This window comes from Nicotiana tabacum, chromosome 3, assembly GCF_000715075.1.
Source record: "Nicotiana tabacum cultivar K326 chromosome 3, ASM71507v2, whole genome shotgun sequence".
In the NCBI taxonomy this organism is placed as follows: Eukaryota; Viridiplantae; Streptophyta; class Magnoliopsida; order Solanales; family Solanaceae; genus Nicotiana; species Nicotiana tabacum.
Genome location: NC_134082.1, coordinates 110,003,315 through 110,030,940, shown reverse-complemented (window position 1 = coordinate 110,030,940; position 27,626 = coordinate 110,003,315). Strand labels below are relative to the sequence as shown.

The 27,626-nt window shown below is 40.3% G+C and overlaps 2 protein-coding genes and 1 long non-coding RNA gene across 4 annotated transcripts; 1 reads left to right on the top strand and 2 right to left on the bottom strand.

The window, feature by feature from the left end:
• The first annotated feature begins 4,894 nt into the window (after positions 1-4,894).
• Positions 4,895-7,195, top strand: LOC107801934 (uncharacterized). 2 transcript variants are annotated; one of them, XM_016625353.2, is made up of 3 exons: positions 4,895-5,183; positions 5,260-5,716; positions 6,562-7,195. In XM_016625353.2, exons 1-3 carry the CDS (start codon positions 5,130-5,132, stop codon positions 6,576-6,578), a joined length of 528 nt encoding a protein of 175 aa, XP_016480839.2. In that variant the 5' UTR covers positions 4,895-5,129; the 3' UTR covers positions 6,579-7,195. The 2 variants fall into 2 exon arrangements, with proteins under 2 accessions (XP_016480839.2, XP_016480838.2); XM_016625352.2 differs by lacking the exon at positions 6,562-7,195 and having other exon boundaries at positions 5,260-6,039.
• An 83-nt stretch (positions 7,196-7,278) lies between these two features.
• On the bottom strand, positions 7,279-8,339 carry LOC107801935 (uncharacterized). The gene is made up of 2 exons (XR_012707721.1): positions 7,907-8,339; positions 7,279-7,813 (listed from the first exon to the last, which is right to left on the bottom strand). It is a non-coding gene; the product is annotated as an uncharacterized LOC107801935 (long non-coding RNA).
• Positions 8,340-22,981: 14,642 nt separating this feature from the next.
• On the bottom strand, positions 22,982-23,674 carry LOC142176999 (secreted RxLR effector protein 161-like). The gene has a single exon (XM_075245315.1). It carries the CDS (start codon positions 23,672-23,674, stop codon positions 22,982-22,984), a length of 693 nt encoding a protein of 230 aa, XP_075101416.1.
• Between the last annotated feature and the right edge of the window lie 3,952 nt (positions 23,675-27,626).

Here is a 27,626-nt window from a genome sequence, read left to right as displayed (position 1 = left end):
CCCTACTCCAATACGATGAGTAACATCCTCGTCAATCTGCCCATTGCCTTGAATTATAGACCCAAGATACTTGAAAGTATCTCTTTTAGGAATGACTTGAGTATTAATTTTCACTTCCACTTCTTCTTCATACCTCTCATCACTAAACTTTCACTCTAAGTATTCAGTTTTCGACCTACTCAACTTGAAATCTTTAAACTTCAGCGTCTGTCTTCAAACTTCCAACCTAGCGTTAAAACCCCCTCGCTTGTCGTCAATCAGTACTATGTCATCAACAAATAATATACACCATGGCAACCTCCCTTATATGTGTCATGTCAACATCTCCAACGCTAGAGCAAACAAAAATGGACTAAGGACCGATCGCTGATGCAACCCCATCTCCACAAAGAATTGTTCTGAGTCTCCTCATGCAGTCCTTACACGAGTCTTAGCACCTTCGTACATGTCCTTAATCACCATAATATACGCTACCGAGACTCCGCTAATCTCCATAGCACCTCCCTCGAGACTTTGTCATAAGCCTTCTCAAGGTCAATGAATACCATATGCAAGTCTTTTTTTCATCTCCCTATACTGCTCCGCCAATCATCTCACCAGGTGTATAACAATCAGAATGGAGGGTCCTACCTACATACATGATTGATAGAATCACTACGTAAGGGGGATCCCTCGCCTTATTTTGTAGTAGGGTGATAGTTGACTATCCCGGTATAAATCCGAACTCGTTCTTAGAGATAGATACACATGTCCTCACTCTCTTCTCCACCACCCTCTCCCAAATTTTCATAGTGTGACTCAGCAGCTTGAAACCCCTATAGTTGTTGCAGTTCTGGATATCACCTTCTTTTTTGTACAATGGAATCATCAAACTCCACCGCCAATCTTCGGGCATCTTCTTTGTCCTGAAAATGACATTAAACAAGTTAGTAAGCCACTCCAAGCCTACCCTGTCCCTTCTTTCCAAAATTCCATCGTGATCTCGCCAGGCCCAGTCGCCTTACCCCTGCTCATCATCCGTATTGCCACATTAACCTCCTCACACTTAATACACCTACAAAACTCAAAATCTTCTCTAAGTTCTCCAACTCACCCAACACGATATTCCTATCCCCTTCCTCATTCAAGAGTCTACGGAAGTGCTTCTGCCATCTACGCTTGATACACACCTCTTCCATTAATATCTTACCACTTGGTCTATGTACCTCACTCGATCTAGGTCCCGAGCCTTCCTCTCCCTAATATTGGCTAACTTGTACATCTTCCTATCCCCTCCTTTACCCCCAAGATCCTCATACAACCGTTCAAAAGTTGTTGTCTTAGTAGCCGTGACCGCGAGCTTCACCTTTCTCCTTGCCTTCTTATAACACTCCCTGTACGTCCTCTGTTCTTCCTCGTCCGTGCTCCCTACTAGCTTCAAATATATCACTTTTTTAGCTTCCACTTTTTCTTAGACCTCTCCATTCCACCACTAGTCCCCTTTATGGCCACTAGAGTAACCCTCCGAGACCCCTAACACCTTCCTAGCAGTTTCCTTAATGCAATTCGCTATCGTGGTCCACATACTACTCACGTCCCAACTACTCCTCCAGGCCTCCATAGCCAACATCTTCTCCCCCAACTCCTGAGCCAAGGCTCCCCACTTGATCTTAGGTTGGTCATACACCGCTCTCTTCTTCCTTGCTCCTTTGATCTCCAAGTCCATGACCAAAAGCCTATGTTGCGTCGACAGACACTCACTTGGAGGCACATACTTACTAAGGAGCCGTATAATATGATGGATAAGTAAAAATAATTCTGGGATAAACATTTAGTATCAGTTTATTTCTTATTTGGTTACTAATTCTGGGATTAGTTATCCCAGGATTAAAAATAGTATCAGGATAACTTATACCTACCAAATGCTGTAATAGTAATTTCCAGATAAAACAGTAAAATTGACAATTTCATAATTAATACAACATACCAAACAATCAATAAAAATAAGGAAAAGGGCCAAATACCCCCCCGGACTTTATGATAAGGTCTATATATAACCCTCGTTAAAAGTTTGGCCTATCCCCAACCTTGTCGTTACACTATTGGCCTAGATACCCCTTTTGTTTTAAACGGTTGCCACAGTGGATAAGTTATCCACTCAAAATATTACACGTGGAAATTAATATACACACAAACATTTTATTTTAATGCCCATCCCTACCCATTAACCCTACCCGTTACCCGGCCCATAAGTTTGTGCCCGTCTCTTAATTAACCCTACTCATTTCGTCCGCTTGGGTAAAAACAATTACCAAACTCCATACCCCATTATCGTCGACTCCACCAAAAATTCCACCATCTTTCTGCTAATGCGAAGAAATCCAATTGAAGGTGAGTGCTGCTGAAACTCCATACCCCCATATTAAAGAAGATCTTCTTGTCAAGGTAAGTTTCTTTAGCTTCTTTTTTGTTACATTTTACTGTTGGGTCTAGGTTTTAGGATTAAAATCGTTTTAACATGTGATTTAGTCGAGTTAATGTTTATCTATTTAAAAGCATTATATATGTATGTTTATTGCTGGATTTTGTTTATTCTCGTGTTTTTGTTGGGGATTTGGTGGGTCTTTAGTTGTCCCGGAATCATATTTGTCTTTTAGTGTTTTTTTATTCCATGCTTTATCTTTATCCGTATATGTTTGTTTATTGCTGGATTTTTTTATTCTCATATTTTTTGTTGGGATTTGGTGGGTCGGCTGTCCCGAAATCAGATTTGCTTTTAAGTTTTTTTATTCCATACTTTATCTTTATACCTATATTTTCTGATGTGGTCCCTTTTCCGTTGTTTTTATTGTTTCCTTTTTTTTAGCTTTCGAAGGATGATTTCAGAGGTTGATATTGTGTTCAACTATGGGGGTAAATGGGTATTTTCACCTGACCTAGTATACTGTGAGGAACTTGTGCACTTATGGACATCATTTGATCCTGACTTATTGAGTTATAAGGATATATGTGATGAGTTTACCTCCAGATTAGGGTTTGTCAAAGTTAAACAATTGTTAGTGGTTGGGCCTTCGGGTAAGTACTATTTGGTAGAAGGTGATGAGAGTATTAGGGCTCTTCTTAGCTTATTATGTAACAAATTCAAGGTCTTAAATTTCTTTGCTGTTAATGAGAGTGAGTCCACTGTTTCTGTTCCACATATCATAGACCATACAGAAACATATCATGTAGATGTTGAGGTTGGTACAGATTGTGAACAAAGTCTTGGTTCTGGTGGCGAATATGAACCTTCAGATGGTGGGGAGTATGATTCGGATGAAATGGAGGGTATTAGCAATGAAAGTAGGAGGGTTTTAGATGATAGGTTGGAAAGCTATAAGGAGTTGAAGCTAGGTATGTCATTTAAGGACATGAATGAAGGCATGAAGGCTGTAAATTTCTATGCTTTAGCTAACAAAAAGGCTTTGAAGTTGATTAAATGTGAAAAAGTAAGAACCAGGTATGGTTGTCAAGAAGGGTGTCCCTTTAGGTGTCTAATTTCTGAAGATGGGAAAACTGGTGGGTTCACGATTAAAACTTGGAAGGATATACACACATATGATGATGCCTTTAAGAATCCTAGAGCTGATTATGCCACATTAGCTAAGTATTTTAAGAGTAAAGTCCAAAATAACCCTAAATACATGATTAAAGATATGAGAGGTGAGCTTGAACATGATTTGAAGTTGAATGTGAGTAGATCCAAATTGAAAAGGGCTAAGAGTTTGGTTCTTCAGAAACTAGAGGGTAGTTTTATAGATGACTACAACAAACTTGAGGCATACTGCCAAGAACTTAGATTGTCTAATCCAGGAAGTGATGTAGTCATAAATATCTCCAAAGATGCACTAGCAGAAGGTAAGAGAAATTTTTTGAGAATGTACTTATGCTTTAATGCTTTGAAGCAAGGCTGGAAAAATGGTTTGAGACCATTAATTGGAGTGGATGGTACATTCTTAAAGGGTAGAACCAAGGGTCAGCTATTGGTTGCATTAGGACAAGATTCCATGAATCATTTCTACCCACTAGCATGGGCTGTGGTGGACAAGGAAACAAGCAGGACTTGGAGTTGGTTCATGGAGCTGTTGAAGTTGTCTTTGGAGCTTAAAACTGGTGCAAGAATCACATTCATATCAGATATGCAAAAGGTAATTAATTCTGATTTTCTTTCATTATATATTTTAAAGTATATGATGGTTTGCACTAATAGTCTAATATTTCTTTCATTTTCTGTTTTTGATTCATTTCACAGGGCTTGTTGGCTGCTGGTAGCACAATACTTCCTGAGGCTAACCACAAGTACTATATGAGACATATTGAGGCCAATTGGCAAATGGAGAAGTGATGAAATAAGAAAGTTGTTATAGTGGTGTGCATGGAGTTCATATGTTGAGGAGTTTAAAGACCAACTGAAAAAATTAGGGGATCTGTCAGAAGATGCTGCAAAGGATATCTTAAAGTATCTCCCAAGGGCATGGTGCAGGGTTTATCTTGATACTCAATGTAAGAATATGATGGTTGATAACAACTTCACTGAGTCATTTAATGCCTGGATTCTTGAGGCTAGAGGAAAACCAATTATCAAAATGTTGGAGGACATAAGAGTGAAAGTGATAGTGTTGTTAGGAGACAATGAGGCTAAGGTGAGAAGTTGCAATGCAGAATATTAGTCCAGCTTGCTTGAAGTTGTATAGTGATCGGAAGGGCATATCACATGACTGTAAAGTTATATTCAATGGAGATTGAGGATATGAAGTGTCTGAAGGAATTGATAGACACGCTGTCAATCTACAACAGAGAAGGTGTACATGTAGGTTATGGGATTTATCTGGCATTCCTTGCCCTCATGCAATAAAGGCAATGGTGCATAAGAGAGTAGAGCCTGATGGTGAAATCCATTGGTGGTATAGTAAAGAAGCATACTTGCTAACATATAAGGAAAAGCTTCAGCCTGTTAGGGGTCGACAATTCTGGAAAGTTGAACCTTCACAAGCCATGTTACCTCCTGATACTGTGAAGCAAGTTGGCAGACCCAAAGTGAAAAGAAATAGGGAACCAGATGAGGCAAGAAAAAGGATAGGGCATGGAGTCAATCAAGGAAGGAGACACAAATGACATGTAGTAATTGTGGTGAGCCAAACCACAATGGAAGGGGTTGTTACAAGGTAATATTTTTTCATATTGTTTGATTGATTAACAGTACTACTTAAATTGACTTGATTTTTTTTTACTTGTTAATAGCCTAAGGCTGCTGCAACTCAAGAAGATGCTGCAATGGAGAGTGACAATGAAGATGTTGGACCATTTGCTGCCACCCAAGCTGCAAGCTGCAATGCTGATGTTGGACCATTTGCTGCCACCCAAGCTGCAAGCTGCAATGCTGATGTTGGACCATTTGCTGCCGCCCAAGAGTTCACACCATATGGTCCAGAAGTTGACAATGAAGAAGATCCTCCACTTAGGCCAATGATTATTTCAGAAACACAATCAAGGATTGAGAGGGGTAACCTAAGAGGACCTACTACTGGTGTAAGGAAAATTAAGTTTGCTGGAGATCACACTGGGGCTTCGACACCTACCAATATTCCTTATTCTCCAACTAAGCTGACATGGAAGGGAAAAGCTGCAATCTCATCAAGCCAAGTCCAACTTGAGGCAAGAAAGAGAAATATCAAGATGATGGCAACAAAGGGCAAAGGTAAACGAGTTGCACTTGATGATGAAGATCTTCTTTGAAAACAATTGTTATGTTTTTTGTTGTGATTGGTTATTAAACAATTATGTTTAGTTAGTTAACAAACAACACAGTTAACCAATTATCCTGGTTCTTGTTGAGGCCTATGTGCCATGTTTTGCTTCTTGTTTTTGCTGTTAAGTTTTTGCTAAGGCTGCTATGGGGTTGGTTAAGTTTCTGCTACTTGTTGAGGCCTATGTGCCTTGTTTTGTATTCTTCTGCTTGTTGAATTCTGCAAAACAGTTGTTCAATTTCAGTGTTAATGTTCCATGTTATTACCAGTGATATTCTGTTGCTTGTTAATGTTTCAGTGTTATTTATAGACAAGAAGTTTCAGTGTTAATGTTCCATGTTGTATTCTGCTGCTTGTTGGGATCTGGTTGAACAGTGGTAACCAAACTTCTTATCTGTAAATGGTTAGATGTTTTCATTTGAAAATCAAAGGGCTTTTTACATTCTGCAAAACAGTTGTTCAATTTCAGTGTTAATGTTCCATGTTATTACCAGTGATATTCTGCTGCTTGTTAATGTTTCAGTGTTATTTACAGACAAGAAGTTTCAGTGTTAATGTTCCATGTTGTATTATGCTGCTTGTTGGGATCTGGTTGAACAGTGGTAACCAAACTTCTTATCTGTAAATGGTTAGATGTTTTCATTTGAAAATCAAAGGGCTTTTTACATTTTACATTTCACCTTTTAGAAATGCCTTTCAAAAGTTTTGTCCTTATGAAAGTCAAAGGGCCTTTTACAATGTAAAATACAGCTTGCAGAAAACATTTCAAAATTTATTCCTTGCCATAAATTATTAGGTGTGTCCGAGCAGTAGCAAAGAGGCTTTCGTCTGTTACAGCTGAGGATGGTTTATGCAAGTTTGCAGTGAAAAGCAGTTAATAAAACTCTGGGTGGATTTCTTACATTTCCTTTCAAATAGATTGAAACAGATGAAGAAGATAGTGCATTTTTCGATACTGATGACTTTATGTCTGCTGAATCTCTTAGAAGTGCTTCTTATCGCAGTAGAGAGGGTGCTGGAAATGCTTGTAGTTCATTAATCTTTGAGAATGAGAACCTCTGAAGTGCAAACTGTAGTCACTATATAAACCGGCGGATTTCACTCTTTTGAATCTCATTGGTTGTGGTGTAATGCATTCGTACCAGGTTATGTGCAGGTTCTAAACATGTTTTTTGGCCTCTTGAACTGCATTACTGATTTCAACTGTGTAATATATTAGGTGTGCAGAAATGGCTTTTCTTAATCTAAGAGGATCAAATTACCAAACTAATCTTGTGTAGTCAGAAGGAAAGTCCTGCATCTGACTTTGGTGATTCTGCCCTTCAACTAATCCATCATTACATTTCACTTTGTTCACACTCCATTTTTCATCTGTCACAACAAGAACCAACACATGAACAGTTGAATACACACACCAGAACAAGGTATATATAGTGACTACAAGGGAAGTGAAAATAGAAGTGAAGACAATCAAATATCCCTATATCAAAAGGATGGATAGTCTACCAGAACAGAAGGAAAAAGAGAAGCCAGTTAAACTTATACATGTTTGAACATAGGTTACATAATCACTTAAACTTCATTCCAAAACATAAAACATAAATTAAACCTTAACCATGTCAATTATACATAAACCTTGTTTGAACATCGGTTACATAATCACTTAAATATGTCAAATACACCTAAACTTTGGTTGAGCTTAAGTTAGCTATTTCATCATCCAAGCACACATAAACCCAACGAAGCAACACCATACCAAACCAATGATATTCCATTTTTTCGGACTACTTTCCTTCACAAACACTAAACCTCCATCAATTTTTTCCTTAGAAACATCATTGTCTCCTTTTAACATTATCTAATTCCTTGAAATATTCAATTTTTGCAACATCCCCTGCTAAGACGCTTTCAATCTCGACAACCTTCATCAGCAGAAGATTCCTTTCTCGTATAAGAGCTTCATTTTCATTCTTTAAGTTACTGATCAGTGTTGTAACTCTAAGAGGAAGTTCATCATCTACCCATTCCCAAAACTTACATTTTTGTTCCTGCGCAACAATTACAATAAAATTATCGACAATTTTTGTCTGCCGGCATTATTTACCTAAACAAAATATACAAACAATTCTTATAAAATTTACCTTAGGCATTGAACACTTGTTAAATCGTCTGCCGACATTATTTGGAGTCCAAGCAGTGAATTGGCTAGTAGCAACAACATTTCCTCCTCGAACCATATGATGAACTCGAAGATCCCTGGCTCATATTTTGGGAATTGAATGGTGAAAGATGGTGGGAACACTAACCCTTACTTGGTCGTCCAGATTTGCACCGAAATTAGCACCAGCTCTGTAAGTTCCTTGTTGAGATTGAGAAGAAAAGCTGACTGAGAAGAAAAGGGTAGGGTTAATTAAGAGACGGGTACAAACTTATGGGTCGGGTAACGGATAGGGTTAATGTATAGGGATGAGCATTAAAATAAAATGTTTGTGTGTATATTAATTTCCACGTGTAATATTTTGAGTGGATAACTTATCCACTGTGGCAACCATGTAAAACAAAGGGGTATCTAGGCCAATAGTGTCACGCAAGGTTGGGGATGGGCCAAACTTTTAACGAGAGTTATATATAGACCTTATCGTAAAGTCCAGGGAGGTATTTGGCCCTTTTCCGTAAAAAATAATACGAGGATAACTAACCCCTATATAATTAATCCCGATATAACTAATCTTAAAATAACTCATCTTCAAACCAAATGACCCCTAAAACTCTCCATTGATAGAAGCAATCGTTTTAGCTGACTACTTGACATCCTGTTTTTTCCTTTTTCTCCCGTTTGTCTAAAAAACTAGACATCTAATTTCCTTCAACAATTTAACTTGATGTAAATTAAGTCTTTTATCTCACACCATCGAAGTGATATTTCTGTCCAAGAAAAAGGTTAACATGACATATTTCAACTAATTGCTTTATTAGATCTTTTTCTTTTTTTATTTACCAGTTTAAATGCTTATTAAGAAAACTCAACATAAGCAATCTATTCAAATAATCCTTAATAAAAACTGCACAACTATTTGTGAAGAAGAAATAATAAACTATCCACTCGACATAAACCTAATTATAGTGGTGACTATCAAACGGAAATTAAAGCATATTCCACATCATCTATTTGGTCAATTAAATTCGACAACCGTACATATCGTCATTAATTATTTTGGTTTCTAGTTCATATGTCCTTTATCTTTTTCCTTTAGCTCTTGCATTATTACAATTCTCTCAACTTGATAGGAGAATCAATTTCTGCACCTCGTGACATCTGTGACCACAATTCTATTTTTAACTGTTAAAGATGAGTGTGCAGCTAGAAAATAGAAAGCATATACTCCAATATATATATAATGATTTCCTAATCCTATATATAATGATTTCCTGTTATTGTTTTATAGCACGACAAAGCCGAGAGAATAAGATTTTCATACATTTGGCATTTCTATATTTACTAGTCATCTGTGTGTGACTTCGCATCCAAGTCATTTGACATACAGCTTGATTTTAGAAGACATGACGTTGAATCATGAATTATATTGTTGATGTGTACACGCACACATAGCCTATTCATTACTCCATATTCTTGAGAATCGTCCTTCAAATAGAGTTACTAAAGACTAAAGAGAGAATTTCAAGAACGGGCCGTGAACTAAAGGAAGGCATGTACTACTCCCTAGAAGTGAATCAAGTAAATAAATTAAATATATACTCCCTCCGTTTCATATTAGATGAAGTACTTTTCTTTTTAGTTTGTTCCAAAACAAATGATATATTTCTAAATTTGGAAATATAATTCAACTTTAAACTTTTTATTTTACCCATTTATCCTGGGAAGCTTTTATAGCCACACAAATATCATGACCCAACAAATCTTTTACCCCTTAAGCTTTTAAGATCACAAGTTTAAAAAATCTTCTTCTTTTTTCTTAAATTCTGTACCAAGTCAAATTACCTCATCTAATATAAAACGAAGGGAGTAGCATATTTTCATATGCATACCGAAAAAGATAAGTGGATAGGTCGTCTCTCCAATCTTTAGCGGTCCAGAGCTTTTGTACTTCGGAAAAAAGATTCAACATGTGATTGCAGGTACCTCCTAGAGACACTCCACGATCCAGTAGTCACCCATGTGTACAGGGAGTAGAATTGTGTAGATCTTGCAAAACTAGGAAGTAGGATGCCACCTACTGCTGCATTGTGCATTTTCGCTGAATCACCTTTTTGTATTACAAAACAACTGTTAGAAGACCGGCGAGGATTCACGTCCCAGCGCATGATTCCACCTACAGCAGTACAACAACTGGATGATCAAGACAGCAATAGATATTTTGTTACCAACCATGTACTAAGGAGATTGCTAGTATTTATTTTGAGAGCTTTAGTAGTAAAAATGTAGTTCATACAACTTTGGAGGATCGTCAGTGTGACATTACTAGAGGCGATACCTCACATAGTTATGCCTGTATGGATAGTATACCTAATAGTATAGCTAACACTAGCACTTGTAACATGATGCATGAGCATCAAAACCCAATACACATGTTTTAATATATGTTACTTATCTTTCCTACCAAAAAAACATGTGATTCGAAGGACCACTTTAACTGACATGCGTGTTAATTCTGGATCCGGAGAAAACAAGAGTGATTCCCTCCATTATATAGTTTTAAGAAACAATTTTTTTTAAGTTTGTGATCTTAAATATGTTAAGTTATTTATGTGATTATAAAACTATGTCGTTAAGAGTAAAATAAAAAGTATAAGATAAAATTATTTTCACTTATATATAAAACCACTATTCATTTCTAATAAAAAAATTAGTGTCATAAAATGAACAATGGTAGTATATATTTAATCAAGTCTATTGGTTATTTGAGATTAGATGAAAGAAGAGATTTAACACCTTGTTTGGATGGTTGTTACTATTGTATTATTTTGTATTGTTACTTTAAATATAACATTTGTTTTGATTGTTACTTAAATTTTAATATATTGTATCGTTATATCCGTCGTTATATAATGACGAAAAGTGTCACTTTATGTAACGACCAATTTGGTGTGGTCACGTCGTTACTTTGTCTTTTTCTCTCATCTTACCCCTCATTATTATTAAATAATTTTATTTTATCCTTTATTCGGCCTTTTTCTATAATAATTCTACCTTATCATAATTTTTCTTTACAATATTTCAAGTTTATTCTTCATATTTTTGGTGCATTATATCATATAACAATGGCAAACAATACAATCTATCCAAATATTGTATTCATCAAACGATACAATATAATATAATACAATATGATACGAAACATTATGAAACGATATGTCTAAAACTATTGAGGAAGCTGAATATATAGAGAGTGATAAAATCACAACTACTATATCTAAAGGTAGCTAATAAATAGTAAGTGAGACAATAAAAAAAGACCAGAAGTTAACGAGGTTTGGCAAAATTTAATTTTTGCCTAGTCTTCGGACACAATCAACTCAAACTTTATTTCACTCCAAAAATACAAGTGAAATAGTACAAGAGAGAAAGAAGATTCAAATGCCTTAGGAGATAAAAAGGCAAGTGAGAGATATTTACAAATGAACAAACCCTTGCTATTTATAGAAGGGAAATGGCCTTAATAATATCATGCATGACATCACATAAAGTATGATCATTGTTTACCGCGAAAATGGTAATAACAATTAAATTTGATTTAGTGGTTCTAAAAATACATGATCTATTTTTATGCTAGTTGTTAGGCAGTTGATGCTATGTGAAAGACTTAGAAACGAGATAAGAGCTTAGAAACGAGATGTTAATCAAACCAAATCGCTGTCAATCGGGGCCTTGAGCTTGCATATTCGAGGGCCTCGGGGTCGAGTCTGAAGCTCGGCTGGGAGCTATTAAAGGTGGTCGATGGAGACTAACAATTATAAATAAATCAAAGACGGCTCTTTATGGTCAATAACAAACAATAAATAATGAACAATAAATAGAACACAATAAATATGAGCAATAAATGAGATAACGAGACCAAGAGAATGTGTTAGAGAGTAGAGAGAATGTTCTAGTATATTTAGTGTAGAGCAACAGATGTTTACAAAATGACAAGGATCACCTTTATATAAGAGGGGGAATCCCAACATAGTATAAATGCATTAATTACAAAGATACGAGGCTGGTACAACCATTAAATGCCTTGATTCACCTTTTGGGTTAGTCTACTAGACCTGACCTACCATATGCATGTGCCTTGAGAACTCCACCCTAATCCGCGGAGACTGGTAATTCACAATATCTCAGGACTGGTCATTAATTATACTGTCTCGAAGTTGAACTATCTCGAAATAGAACTGTCTCGAAGTCGACCATTGAGAATTCTCAGAGTCGATCACTGGAAGCCCGTGAAATCGAGCCGTCGATTTTCACCGTATACAGATAGTCCCTACTTTTCCTAGAACAAAGCGATAGGAAACGATTTTGAGCTCCTACTCCATAAGCATCATCGCCATGATGTCAGCCCATCAGAGCATTAAATGCCATACTTCAAAGAGCCATGCAATGGTTGCCGTCAAACACAACTATCGAGGAGCCCACGAACCGCTATTGGCTCGTCCTTTCCGCTGCCCACACGACTCCTATAAATGCATTAATCGTTTGATAATTCATGATTTCTCAACATCTTCAAATTTTCAAGGCCAGACCCACCCTCTTTCGCATTCTTTCTTCTTATGTTCTCGATCCTTTGCCTACTTTCTCAGAAAAGTTTTGCCACCATCATGGCTAGAACTTCCAAGATAGTTCCTCGGAAAGACGAGGCTGCCTCTTCATCCTAAACATCCAAAGGAAAGCCCAAAGTGATACCCTCCGTTGAACAATGTACTCCCATCGGGTTCGACACATCAAAGGATTTTACCATCGACGAACCTTCATCTACACCGAGCCGATACGAACACGTGTCCCGGCACATTAGCATTGTGACCAACATAAAGAAAGTGAAGGAAGACTGCCAATGGGAGGAGACGACACTGGTTGAGATTCCCCGTTCTAACGAGAGCATAACGGATCACAAAGCTGGTTTCCTTTATGTATATACTTACCCATTCACTCTGAGTCCGGCCGATTCTTCTATCCCTTTTTTATCGGAGATAGATCCATTTATTCTCGATTTTTGTGACAAGTACCAAGTGACGCTTCGTCAAATCTATCCGTCTTTCTAGAGGATAGTCTACATGCTCCGCCACTTCTCTGATGGGGTCGAGGGCGAGACCTTTACCCTCGACCATCTAATCAAATTATATAGCCCTCGATTTTATCGAGGTTTGATTAAGCTTCACTACTGGTCCAAAAAATCATTTTTCTCGAGCACCGATGAGGACGAGGATCGAGGGTGGGTAAGGAGGTTCGTTCGGGTGAGGACCTCGAACATCATCCCGGCCGGGAGGATGCCATTCCCCGAGAAGTGGAATACACAATGTAAGTATTTCTCCTTCGAATGTGCTCTGTGATCTTCTTACCTTTCTTTCGAAAAATGATTTTCCCTTGGTTTTTGTAGCTATGGTCTGGTATCCCAAAGCGGTTCAGGATTTGCCGGGATGGATCAGACGGTTGGATACTTCGTTCCCATATCTCGTCTGGTCTTGGACCGACCTAGCTAAAATGTGGTGGGTGGACAAGAATCATGGTAAAGTTCTTCTCACCACTTATATCTTATTCTTATGCTTCTCCCTAGTATCCTTTGTGCTAATAAACTTTGGCCGCTGTGTTTTTGCAGGCCTTAGCGATGATGTGCGGATAAGACCACCTCTCAATGGCGAGGAGGAGACTTCGAAGCCTGCTAAGGGCAAGAAAAGGAAAAATAAAGCAGTTGCTGATTCTCCTCAGGCAAAGAAACCTAAATCACGCAAGCCTCGAGCTGCCACCAGGACCTCAACTTCAGCTTTCAGAGCAAGTCCTAGCACTAGGGATAAAGATGATGATAAGGGCCAGTACCATTTGGTACAGAGAATGAGGTTGGGCGCGGGAGTCCCGCCGGTGCCCCCAACTAGAGGTCGCTGAATCAGGAACGACCGATTCAAATCGGTCCCGTGAAGTGGAGACCCTCGAAGAGGGTGTGAATGTGGTCCCTTATCGTGTGACCAAATGTGGTACAGCCCCCGCTGGGGAGACCGTTGTTGCTAGTCCCAAAGGTTCTGGGCCCGAAGTTTTCCGGGGGCAGAAGTTGCCCCTTGGTGACATCGATTCCTTGGATGGCCTTAATTTGGGCCCTCAGTTCTCCTCTGGGGAGTTACAGGACACTCAGGACCTGAATGCTGCCAACGTGGGGGGATCCTCTCAAAGGGGGGAGGTGCGTTTGGCGCCTTCTTTGATATCGTCGACGATGCCAGCGAGGACATTGATCTCGATGCTCCCCGTGCTATTGAGGCAGCAGAGAAGTTCCAGCGACAGGTGATGGTTGTTCATGTATAATTTTCTTTTTATCTCAAGCATTTTTCCTTATTTTTCTGACTCTTCTGTTTCACTGTAGTCTAAGGAGATGTACGATCATGCCCTCTCTAGGCTCCGAGAGGCGCTTTCGTACCATGGAAAGGAGATTGAGAAACTTGCCTCGAGACTGCAGGAGTTGGAGGCCTCCTCTGCCCGAAAGGAGAAGGAGCTGGGAGAGCTTCGGGCGAGTTTGGAGGGAGTGCTCAGAGAAAGGGCTGGCCTTGTGGAGCAGGTAATTCATTACTCATAAATCCGTTCATTGTTCCCATAATTCAACGTTTGCTGACTTACCTTTTCTTTTGCAGATCGGGCAGAAGAATGGGGAGATCCTTGAGCTGAGAAAGAAAAACAAGGTAGTCACCTCAGAATTGACATTGACTCGGGGTCTTCTCCAAAATGCTCGAAAAGAGATTGTCGTGCTATCTGCGGCCAAGTCCGAGGTCGAAGGAAAAGTTGCTACTTACCCGAAAGATGCTGCTACTGCGAATTAAATTGCCCGAAATATATCGGAGAAGGCTGAGCAAAACCTGATTCGGGCTGTCGCTCATGCTAGTGCAAAGGCGAGGAGGCAAGCCTTAGAAGAAGCCAGTACCAAAGGTGTCAATCTCTCGACTGAGGTCGAGAAGGCCCGAGAATTGGAGGAAAACTGGGAGCTCTTAGTTGCTTTGGATGAAGGTCCTGGAGATGGTACAGAGGGTAGTGGCGATGAAGAGTAGGCATGCATCGTCTTTTCTTTTCTTCTTTCTTTTTGTGTATGTACTCCCAGGGAAACGAGTCTTGTAAAGACGCCCCATGTAAATATATTTTTTGGCAATGCAAGAGAACATTTCTTCTTCAAGTTTTTCCACTCTTTATGTTCCATCGTTCTTGCAGAGTTAGCCTTCGAATTTTGATGTTGGCTCTTTGGAGCTCATACTTGGAATAATCGGGCCCCCCAAGACCGATTTCTACCTCAAAATTAGGTCGATAGCTCCTTTGGGGATGATGATTATAATAGCAGGAAAACCTCGAGGTCTCGATACCTCCCAAATTTCGCGTGATAGTAACATTCATGCAATTTAATAATGGGACCCCAGAGTGGTCCTGCCAGTACATTTCCCGAAAAGGGTGACGCTATCATGGCCAAAATTAATTAGTCTTCTAGGTAGGCGAGCAGTCGCTGCCTGCCTTTATATATTCACTTACTTACCTCTCAAATGGAGATTCTACTATTCTGAGTAACTATTTCTTCCATAGAACTATGTTCTTTGTGCTAGTTCTCCTGTCGTTTCAACTTAAAGCCTTTACCCATCTTCATCCTCCTCTTCCTATTTTATCGTTGCCATGACTGCTACATCGACATTCGCTTATCAAGGAGAGGGGAGTTCTGCCTCTGTTCCATGTCCGATCGGTGGTACACCGCCGGTACCCGGCAAGCGGTCCTCGAGATACTTTGTCTCGAGGAGAGACTTTAAGTTGGAGAGACCCCCCCAATGTTCAAGGGCATTGGGAGTATGCATCGAGGTTCATCTCCTCAATAAGGGAGGACTGCCTCGAGATGATTAGAAAAGATTGCGGATGGGGAGAAGCAGTGGTACTACAGGTACCTTCCCCGGAGGAGAGTATTATGACTCATGTTGAGGGGTTTTTGAGCATGTATACGCATCTTTTTACATCGGTTCCCCCGGACAAGGTCGTGCTTGAATTCTGTAGGAGATATCAGGTTGCCCTGGCGCAGGCTCACCCATCCCCTTGGAAGATAATGATGACGATAAGGTACTTTGCGGATAAAGCCGGGCTCGACTTCACCCTCAGCCATCTCGTTAGGTTATACCGACCGCTACATTACCGGGGCTTGATTACTCTGTGGCGTCGATCCACTCGGTTCCCTACTGTTAACGATGAAGAGGCGAGGACCTAGGGTGGATGAGCCGGTTCGTTTGAGCACAGATGATCGATATTATCCCTGGAGAGTTTATGCCATTTCCTGAGAAATGGAATTTCACACGTAAGTGGCATACCTGTATCTTTATCGCTTTGTCCATAGAGGAGGTGGGCTCCATAAAGGCATCTTTCTATTTCATTCTTTGTAGCAGTTCCTTGGTTGTCGAATGAGGTCCCTGATCTGGCTAAATGGTCCCGCAAGCTGGCAGCTTGTTCGACCTATGATAAGCGTAGGTGGCGAGACCTGTCCAAGGGGAGATGGGAGTCAAAGCATCACGGTAGCGTTTAGTGGCTTATTTCCTCAGAAAGGTACTTTTCCTTTTAGCGCACTAACTCTCCCACCGCAGGTGTTGGAGATTTTTCCGAGATGAGGCCATTCCCCTTAGGGGAGGAGGAGAGACTGCCGATCTCAGAGTCGATAATAAACGGAAAGAGTCTCCGAGGTGTGAGGATGCTTACGGCAGGGCAAGTCTCCTTTTGAGGTTCAAAAGAGGCGAGTCGACTGATCTTCCGGCTTCGGAGGCCTCTGTTTTCAAAAGATCATTTCCCGTTCCTGTCAAAGGTACTTCGAGGAACGAGGGTCATGCGTCGCCCTCTTCTTTTCCTACCAAAGGCGCTTTGGGGGATACCAGGACATCAGACATTGGCTCGGCTTTTGGTGAGGCTCAGCGGCTTGGCTTTATGGTAAGTTTGATAGCCAGTATATGCTTGTCTTGGTTTCGCGCCCTTCCTTTCTTATTGAATTTTCCTTTGCAGGCCTTTGACAAGCTTAAGTTCGAGCTGTTTCATCATGAGGCTAGGCTGTGGAAAGCTTTGAATAGAGAGAAATCCCTCAGGCTCCTTTGTGCGAGGAAGGAAAGTGAGCTGGTATACTTGCGATGTGAGGTGAATCGAAGTCGGAACTGTGAAAGCCGCCTCAAAAGACAGGTAACCTGCATTTCGTGTCGATGTATGCTCCCCCTTTCATTTTTGGAGATTAATGTTTCGATATTTTAGTTGGATAGCAAAACGGAGGAGCTGGAACGACTTTGGGGCGAAGTTGGCCGGGCCAAACGTGAATTTAACGAGTTGAGGGCTCAGGTAGATGCCCAACTTGCAGCCAAGGAGGATGCTTTGTCTAAGGCTTCTGCCCTCGAGGTGCAACTCCGGAAAGCTCATGCGAATAATTCTATTCGAGCGAATATGATCACAAGGCTTGAGTCCGAGCTTTTAAAGGCGAAGGTCAAGGTGGTGAATGCCCGGGCCAAGGCTGTAATGAGCCGCACTAGGGCTGACCAGAAAGTGGCGGCCTATTTGAAGGGTGCTGCCTATGCTAGAGCTGAGCTGAGGGAAGCTCTTGATCGCGAGAGCAATAGTAAGGAGTACGTGAAGTGTAAACCTCGGAGGGAAACCCTCGAGGAAATTCATGCCAGTGGCTTCGACCTCTCGGAAGAGATCAAGCAAGCCAAGGCGGAAGAACACGATGCTAAATTCCTTCTGTTCAATGCCGAGGATGGCGAGGATGGGGCCATCGGGCCAAAGTCCCTGAGGGGATGTATATTTACTTCTTTGTTTCTGTATATAGTATTTTCTAAGCATATTGTAAGCGAAGCTTGTATTTTTCCGCATGTATGTATAAAGAGGAAACCTCGCGGTTTTGTTTCTCCTGTATTTCTTTTTGTCTTGATTTTAGCCAGATGAACTGGTCCTTAAGTTGAGAGGAATCCTTAGATTCGTGGTATGACCCTGGGGCTCATCAGGCTGGCCCGTAGGCTCTTACACGCTTGGTCGATGTGACCTTTACGTATAAGCTGGCGACAATGGCTCTTACGCTTTTGCTCTAAGCATATTCAGTTAACTGTTTTAGGTTCAGTCTTTGATTCGGGTTTCGACTCGAGCTCATTCGACCCTCAAGTTTTCGAATTGCAAACTGGCCCTTAGGCTCTTACACGTTGGGTCGGTACGACCTTTTATATATGTGGGATGGCGACAATGGCTCTTATGCCTTAGGTCGATGCGAACTTTTATATATGTGGGCTGGCGACAATGGATTTTATGCCTTGGGTCGATGCGATCTTTTATATATGTGGGCAGGCGACAGTGGCTCTTATGCCTTGGGTCGATGCGACCTTTTATATAGGCTTTATTTTTTCCTCGAAAAAGATTTTTTAAAATAATGTTTGCCTGAGTCTTCGACGGTTTAATAAAAAACCTTGATTGTGTGTCGTTATATGGCAATGATCGAACACCTCGAGAGGTTTAGCTCAGAGGCTGAGTATCTCGAAGCCAGTGTTTAGGAGCCGACATGGTCGAAGTTCTTTGCCTATATCGAGGGTAGCCTATTTAACCGGTTCTTTCCGAAGTATATTCGAAGTAATTGAAGGCCTGTGATTTATAACGACGGTCGGGTATCCCCGAGTCGCGTTAGTTTCGGCTGGTACAACCTTGTGACCGGAGTCATTTATGTTTGGTCGGAGCCTTTAAGTCCAGAGTAAAGTAGTTTCAGCATCTATGTCGAGGGTATGCCTTTTTAGGGGTCTTATAAGTTCGATATATAGCCAAAACTTTGAGATCGGGTTTATGCCTATAGTAAGGTCTTACAAGTTTTACATGCCTTTGAGGTCTTACAGTTTTGGATACTTGGTACAAGTACGATTCATACCTTGCTTGAGGTCTTACAGATATTGTTGTTGCCTTATGTAGGTCTTACGAGACCGAGGCTACCCGCATGTGGCCTTACGGCCTCGGGTTTTGATAAGTCGATGGAGATGTAGATTGACGATAGTCATCTAGGGTTTCTTGGCTCGGGAGCCATTACTTGTAGACTCGGTATTGCCTCATTGAGGGCTTAAGATTTCGGAGTTCCCGACCCAGAGGTCATGTGGTCTTGAGTTTTTGATGCTAGTCCCCGAGTGTCCGGATCATTTTTGGCTCTGGAGCCACTTTGTGATCTTGATGTTGCCTCATTGAGGGCTTATGAGTTAGGAGCTCTGACCCGGAGGCCGCATTGTTTTAAGTTTTTGACGCCAGTCCCCGAGTATTCGGGACATTTTTTGGCTCTAGGGTTGTTTTTTGCAAAAATATTGAGTATTCTTGAAATGCAAAATGCTTTTTGGAAGTATTCTTTGATTACTTGGTATAAATATACATGTATTTGCTGTTATGGGCCCGGTTATTCTATATGGGCATGGTTCGCTCGACCATTTGGCCCGATACATTATTTTCCTATTGAGACCCTTCTTGATGTATCTTGGATTCTCTGAGTCAGTGACCTTCTGGGGGGATTCCCCCCAGTATTTGAGGTTGATTGCAAAAGAAGCCTTGAATACTTGCTGGATCTTCCTTAGGTAGCATATAGATATTGCCTCATTAAAAACCTTGCCGGCAAAACCCTTTTCGGGATAAAAACTCGATCCAAGGAAAAGAGTGCAACTGATGCTTTAAAACCTTAAGGTCTTCAAGCTGGTTAGCGCTTCGGCTGTCTCAGTAGGGCGCCTGCATAAAGGTGAGTACGAGATGTAACTTAAAAAGGGAGATGGTTGTACCTTAGTAGCGATGGCGCTTTGAACCTCGGTAGGCCTTCAGTTATCTGCTCGAAGGACGCGGTACGACCCTTAGTTTGTTCATTCAGAAACAGTCGAGAATATGCCTTGTGATCTCCGTGTTGAATCCATTGAGGGTTCGAGGGGCGGGCATAATTTGGTCAAGCAGCCCAAGCTGCTCTGTTGCCTTCGACCTGATAATATTGGCCGAACTACCTGGACCATAAGCACAAGTTTAATCTGAAATGTATCCACATGAAAAGAAGTTACCAATGCGTTGTTATGGGGCTGAGATAGAGCCTCGAGTTTGCTTCTTCCTAGTGAGGGATGTTTTCGTTCTCCTGGTCGTGGGTTCCTACAGGGTACCGATACCTTAAAAGATCGTATGGGTGACATGTTGCGGCTCACTTGCTTCGTTGTTTTTGGCCGCCTCTCTTTCCCGAAACTGATTTTTGGCTCGGTCGCTGAGGAATTCCCGGAGGTAACCTTTACTGAGTAGTCGGGTTACCTCTTCTCGAAGTTGTCAGCAATCATCGGTCCTGTGACCGTGCGTGTTGTGAAATTCACACACTAAGTTATGGTTCCTTTGTGAAGGATCCGATTGTACATGCCTTGGCCACCTGGTGTCTCTGATTTTACTGATGGCAAACATGATGTCTGATACATCAATGTTGAAGTTGTATTCCGACAAGCGAGGTGCCTCCGTGGGCCCCGTGTACCTATCGAACCCAACTCTGTTGACGAGTCCCCGAGGATTCTGGCCTCGGTCCATTCTTCGATCAGTGCGGGGTATGTTACGCCTCAGAGCGTTTCTCCTATCTTCGGTGTAAAGCTGGTAAGGCTCCTTCATCAAAAGCCTACTTGGGTATACCGAGCCCGAGGGGGCTCCTAGTTGGTCATCCTCGGCCCTGATCTTAGACTGGTATAGTTTGTGGACATCCGACCAGGTCACAGCAGGATACTCGACTAAGTTCTGTTTATGCTGTCTTGAAGCTACCGAGCTTTATTCATTCAGACCTTGAGTGAAGGCCTGTACTGCCCAATCGTCGGAGACTGGTGGTAGTTCCATTCATTCCATTTGAAAGCGAGATACGAACTCTCAAAGCATCTCGTTCTCCCTCTTCTTGATCTTGAAGACGTCAGACTTCCTCGTGACTACTTTGATGGCACTGGCGTGTGCCTTTATGAAAGAATCTGCTAGCATGGCAAATAAGTCTATAGAGTTAGAAGCTAAGTTGTGATACCACATCATGGCCCCTTTCAAGAGTGTTTCCCCGAACATCTTTAGCAAGATGGACTCGATCTCGTCGTCTTTTAGGTCGTTGCCCTTTACTGCGCAAGTGTAAGCAGTAACGTGCTCATTGGGGTCTGAGGTCCCGTTGTATTTTGGGAGGTCTGGCATTCTGAACTTTTTTGGAAAGGGTTTTGGAGATGCTTCCTCTGGGAACGGCCTTTGTATGAACTTCTTCGAATCCACAACTTTCAATATTGGGGGTGCGCCCGAAATTTGGTCGACCCTAGAGTTGTAGGTCTCGACCTTTTTGTCGTTGGCTTCTATCTTCTTCTCGCCCAATTCGATCCTCTTTGTGAGGTCCTCGAGCATCTTTACGATAGCGGGCTCGGCTACTGACCCGTTGTTGCTTGACCTCTCCAGTACCTGCTCGGTCGGGGGAGCCGTGTCCGATGCTACCGTGCTGGGGGTTTTTTGGTGACTTTGCAGCTGAGCAATTGCTAGTCGTTGTTCCTGCAACATTTCAAAAATAATGTGAAGTCTAACCTCCCGTTCTTCCCTAGTAGGGGTTTCCTGAGCTTCTTATTGATTTCCTTGGTGCACGCTCATGTTAGTGTGGGAGCTTACATCGACGTATTGAGCATCGCGTAAGACCGCGTCCATGGGAATCAGTTCTAGTGCATTCTCAGGGTTTCGTGGTGGTACACCAACACATGGAACATCCACACCATTTTCTCCGTGGTTCTCAAGATTGTTGTTCACTGAGTCATACATTTTAACCTGAAATCAAAGATCTTGGGCAAGAAAAAACATGAAAGATAACTTGCGTTATGTAGTTAAACCAGCAAGAAAATAATCATTATTATTTTTAGCCCCATGGTGGGCGCCAAACTATTTACCGCGAAAATGGTAATAACAATTAAATTTGATATAGTGGTTCTAAAAATACGTGATCTATTTTTATGCTAGTTGTTAGACAGTTGATGCTATGTGAAATACTTAGAAACGAGATAAGAGCTTAGAAACGTGATGTTAATCAATCCGAATCGCTGTCAATCGGGGCCTCGAGCTTGCCTATTCGAGGGCCTCGGGGTCGAGTCTGATGCTCGGCTGGGAGCTATTGAAGGTGGTCGATGGAGACTAACAGTTATAAATAAATCAAAGACGGAAGCAATAAATGATGAACAATAAATAGAACACAGTAAATATGAGCAATACATGAGATAACGAGACAAAGAAAATATGGTAGAGAGTAGAGAGAATGCTCTAGTATATTTAGTATGGATCAACAAATGTTTACAAAATAACAAGGATCCCCTTTATATAAGAGGAGAAATCCCAACATAGTACAAATGCATTAATTACAAAGATACGGGGCTGGTACAACCATTAAATGCCTTGATTCGCCTTTTGGGCTAGTCCACTAGACTTGACCTGCCATATGCACATGCCTTGGGACCTCCACCCTGATCCGCCGAGACCGGTAATTCACAATGTCTCAGGACCAGTCATTAATTATGCTGTCTCGAAGTTGAACTGTCTCGAAATTGAACTGTCTCGAAGTTGACCATTGAGAATTCTCGGAGTCGATCACTGGAATCCCTCGAGATGCCTTGATGCCTGTGAAATCGAGCCATAGATTTCCACCGTATACAATCATGCAATGTAAAGGCATGAAAAAAATGCATCTACCAATTTTCTCCTAAAAGAGGCTTCCAAATGTTCACACTAGTTCACATTAATCTTGTCAAATTCAATAAAGCTCCACCTTGGCAAGATTCCACTTTTTCAATTTTCTCTCACTAATAAATTTTGATTGTGTCTTCAACTTCAATCTTCAAAGTTCAACAATGTTGAAACTTGATCGCAATCACTATTTTTGTTAGCATATCGACAGGGTTATCTGTAGTCTGAATTTTCTGCATCATGTCTCCACCTTCTTCTATAATATCTCGTACAAAATGATATCGAACATCAATGTGCTTTGTCCTTGCATGGTAAACTTAGTTATTTGCTAATTTGATAGCACCTTGACTTTACAAAATAGTGTGATGCTTTCTTGACCAATACCAAGCTCTCTAGGCAACCCTTGAAGCCAAATTGCCTTCTTTACAGCCTCCGTAATTGCCATGTACTCTGCCTCAGTAGTAGACAAAGTAATCATTGACTGCAACGTAGACTTCCAACTAACTAGTGTATTTGCAAAAGTGAAAATATAACCGGTAGTTGATCTACACTTTTCCAAATCACCTGCATAATCTGAGTCACAATATCCAACCAAATACTGACTATCTTTCTGCTCAAAAATCAATCCAACATCTACAGTATTACGAATATACCATACAATCCATTTCACAGCTTGCCAATGCTCCTTTCCTGGATCATGCATATACCTGCTTACAACTCCGATAACATGTGAAATATCAGATCTTGTGCAAACAATTGCATACATCAAGCTACCAACGACATTCACATATGGTATTCTTGATATACACTCTCGTTCAGCTTCATTCTTTGGCGACATAGTAGCACTAAGCTTAAAGTGAGGAGCAAGATGAGTGCTAACCGACTTTGTGTTCTCATTCATGCCAAATCGATCTATTACTCTCTTCAAGTATTCTTTCTGAGATAGATAGAGTTTCTTTGAATGTCTATCTTTTTTTATCTCTATGCCAAGAATTTTCTTTGCCTCACCCAAATCCTTCATCTCAAACTACTTTCATAGTTGAATCTTCAACTTCTCAATTTCCTATTGACTTTTGGAAGCTATCAACATATCATCAACGTATAGGAGAAGATATATGAAGGATCTGTCTTCAAGCTTGCGCAAATACAAACAATGATTGTATTTGCTTCTTCTGTACTTCTGCCGCAACATAAACTTGTCAAATCGTTTATACTATTGTCTAGAAGATTGTTTCAATCCGTACAATAATTTTTCAAGTTTGCACACCATATTTTCCTTTCCAGAAACTTTGAATCCTTCTGGCTGAGTCATATAAATTTCCTCTTCCAAGTCTCCATGTATTTTTTTTACATCTAACTGAACTAGTTCCAAATTTATCAGTGCTACCAAAGCCAACAAAACTCTATTGGAGGAATGTTTCACGACTGGAGAAAATACCTCATTGTAATCAATTCCCTCATTTTGAGCGTTACCCATTGGCCACCAATCCTGCTTTGTAGCGAACATCTTCTTGATTGGGAAATCCTTCTTTCTTTGCAAATACCCATTTGCACCAAATTTCTTTCTTGCCCTTCGGGAAATTGGCCAATTTCCATGTGCGATTCTGATGAAATGATTGCATTTCTTCATTTATGGCAATTTTCTACTTATCTTCTTCTGAACTTTGGACTGCATTTTTATAAGTGGTAGGAATACCATCAGCTACAATTGAGGCCGCACAAGCCACCATCTCTATGAGACGAACATGTTTCTTTATTGTTCTTTTTAGCTTGCTGGTTGCTATTGATTCAAGTTGTTGTTGAGGTTCCTGAATGGGAATCTCCATCTCTACTGACTCTTCTTCTTAGGCAAAATCTTCTATTGTTTCCTCGTTTTCTCCCTGTGTTGGAAAAATTAATTTTCCCTCAAACTCCACCTGCTTTGAAGCACCATCAGTTTGTTTGACATTTTCAACTTTCACCTTATCTGTTATGGCAGATTCATCAAAGGTAACATCTCAGCTGAATATAATTTTTCTCGTCTCTGGACACCATAAGCGATATCCTTTGACTCCAGAAGTAATCCCCGTAAATATATCTTTCTTTGCTCTCATATTCAATTTTGACTCTTTCGCATGATAGTATGCAATTGAGCCAAATACATGTAAAAAATTATAATCTTCAGCAGGTTTTCCATACCATTTTTCAAATGGTGTCTTTCCACCAATAGCGGCAGATGGTAGACGATTAATGAGGTGGTATGCATATATAATTTCTCAACCCAAAATTCTTTGCCCAAGACAACATTAGACAACATACACCGCAACAAAGTCTGATTCATAGGTTTTGGCCACTCCATTCTGGTGTGGTGTATTTCTGACGGTGAAATATCTCAAAATGCCATCATCTTCACAAATCTTATTGTAAAGATTATTTTTGTATTCTCCACCGTTGTCTGCGCGAAGACACTTTATCTTTCTGCCTGTTTGAATCTCTATCATCGCCTTCCATTTGAGAAAAATTCCCAGTATCTCATCTTTGGCTTTCATAGTATACACCCACACTCTCCACAAAAAGTCATCAATAAAAGTTACAAAATAGTATTTCCCACCTAATGACGGTGTCTTAGAAGCACCCCAAACATCATAGTAACATAATCCAAAATACCTTTAGTATTATGGATAGTTGTTCCAAATTTAACCTTTGTCTGTTTCCCCTTGACACAATTCTCACAAAACTCTAAACTGCAAGTCTTTACTCCTTTTACTAATCCTTGCTATGATAAAATTTTCAAGGGTTTTCCTCCAGCATGTCCCAAGCGCATGTGCCATAGCTTGGTTGATTCTGCCTTCTTGTCATCACTGGATGTCACTATTGCTGTCTCAATAACTATACTACCGTGATAGTGGTACATGTTATTATTTAACCTAATTTTTATCATTATCACTAGTGCACCGGAGCATATTCTCATTTTCCCATTTTCTGCAATGACTTTGAACCCTTTGACTCTAGGGCTCCTATAGAAATTGGATTTTCTTCAATTTCGGTAAGTATCGAACATATGTTAATATTCTGATCAATCCATCATGATTTCTTAATCGGATTGAACCAATACCATATGCGATACGAGGATTGTTATTTGCGATGTGAAGAATTCCACGTTCTCCTTCTTGAAAATCAATGAACCAGTCCCGATTGGGACACATATGATAGCTACAAGCTGAATCCATTAACCATATGTCATATTATTTGAATGGCTTAGTTGTAACTAGTGAGAAATCAGAGTCGTCACAATCAACTACATTTGAATGCATGACAACCTTCCCATTATTAGGTTTGGCCTTGTTTTTCAACTTTGGACAATCTTTCTTCTAGTGCCCCTTTTCTCGGCAAAATGCGCATTCATCTTTGCTGGGTCTGGATCTTGACTTGGATTATCCTTTCTTCGTTCTCATGTGATTTTGAGAACGAGCTCTCACGACCAATGCTTCTCCTTCTCCACTCTTTTGTTTTTCTCTCTTTCTTTGTTTATAGCTGTACAAGGCAGAACAAACTTCTTTGAGAGATACTTCATCATTCCCATGAAGTAGAGTAGTTTCGAGGTGCCCGTAGTCATCGGGAAGTGAACTTAATAACATTAAGGCCATCTCTCCATCACTAAAAGTCACGTCCATATTCTGCAAATCTATTGCCAACTTATTAAAGCTAGTGATATGATCGTTCATTCTAGTACCAGGAACATATGTGAAGCGTCATAGTCTTTTTTTTATATAAAGTTATTTTGACTGTTTTTCTTCAAGAATTTATCCTCCAATGCATTCCACAATTTACTTGCAGAAGTTTCTTTTGTGTATGAATACTTCTGTTCTCTTGCGAGGTAAGATCGAATGGTACCACATGCAACGCGGTTGATAATCTTCCAATCTCCTTCTCCGATATTGCCTGATTTCTTTTCTTCTATGGCAATATCTAGCCCTTGTTCAGAAAGGACATCAAGAACCTCAGCTTGCCACATCCCGAAATGTCCTGATCCGTCAAAAGTTTCAACTACAAATTTTGCATTTGACATAATTCTTGTCATAAGCGAAGATGCCAACGACGCATTACTGATACCCGATGTGGACTCTTCATTTTTATTATCTCCCATTTTTGCTACAGAAACTATTTATTTGCTGACAGTACATAACTCCAAAGTAATTCTTTTCTGATGTAGAAGTTCAGCATATGCTGCAACCACAGAGCATAATAAGATAGAACCTTGACTCTGATACCAATTATTGCGAAAGCTGAATATATAGAGAGTGATTAAATCACAACTACCATATCTAAAGGTAGCTAATAAATAGTAAGTGAGATACAAAGAGCACCAGAAGTTAATGAGGTTCGGCAAAATTTAATTTTTACCTAGTCCTTGGACACAATCACTCAAATTTTATTTCACTCCAAAAATACAAGTGAAATACTACAAAAGAGAAAGAAGATTCAAATGCCTTAGGAGATAAGAAGGCAAGTGAGAGATATTTACAAATGAACAAAACTCTTGTTATTTATAAAAGGGAAATGTCCTTAATAATATCATGCATGACATCACATTAAGTGTGATCATGCATGCAACGTAAATGCATGAAAAAAATGCTTATACCAATTTTCTCCTAAAAGGAGGCTTCCAAATGTTCATACTAGTTCAAATTTAATCTTCCCAAATTCAACAGTAACAACCATCCAAACAACTGTTAACTCCTCCGTTTGTGAGATCATATTTTCCCCAACGGGAGGCGGTGGATAACTTGCTCTCATGGGTTATAGGAGTAAGTCACACCTTTGTTTTATTCTTGTTTCCCTGCCAATTGTCCTTTACAACTGTTCTTTTCTTCTACTCTTTTTCAAGTTTTGATACATTAATAAGTTCTTTTTCTTTTACTAGAATATGTGTACAAATGAGTATTATTTATGCATTTTTTGCGAACAAATTAATACACAATAAGTAAAGCAAG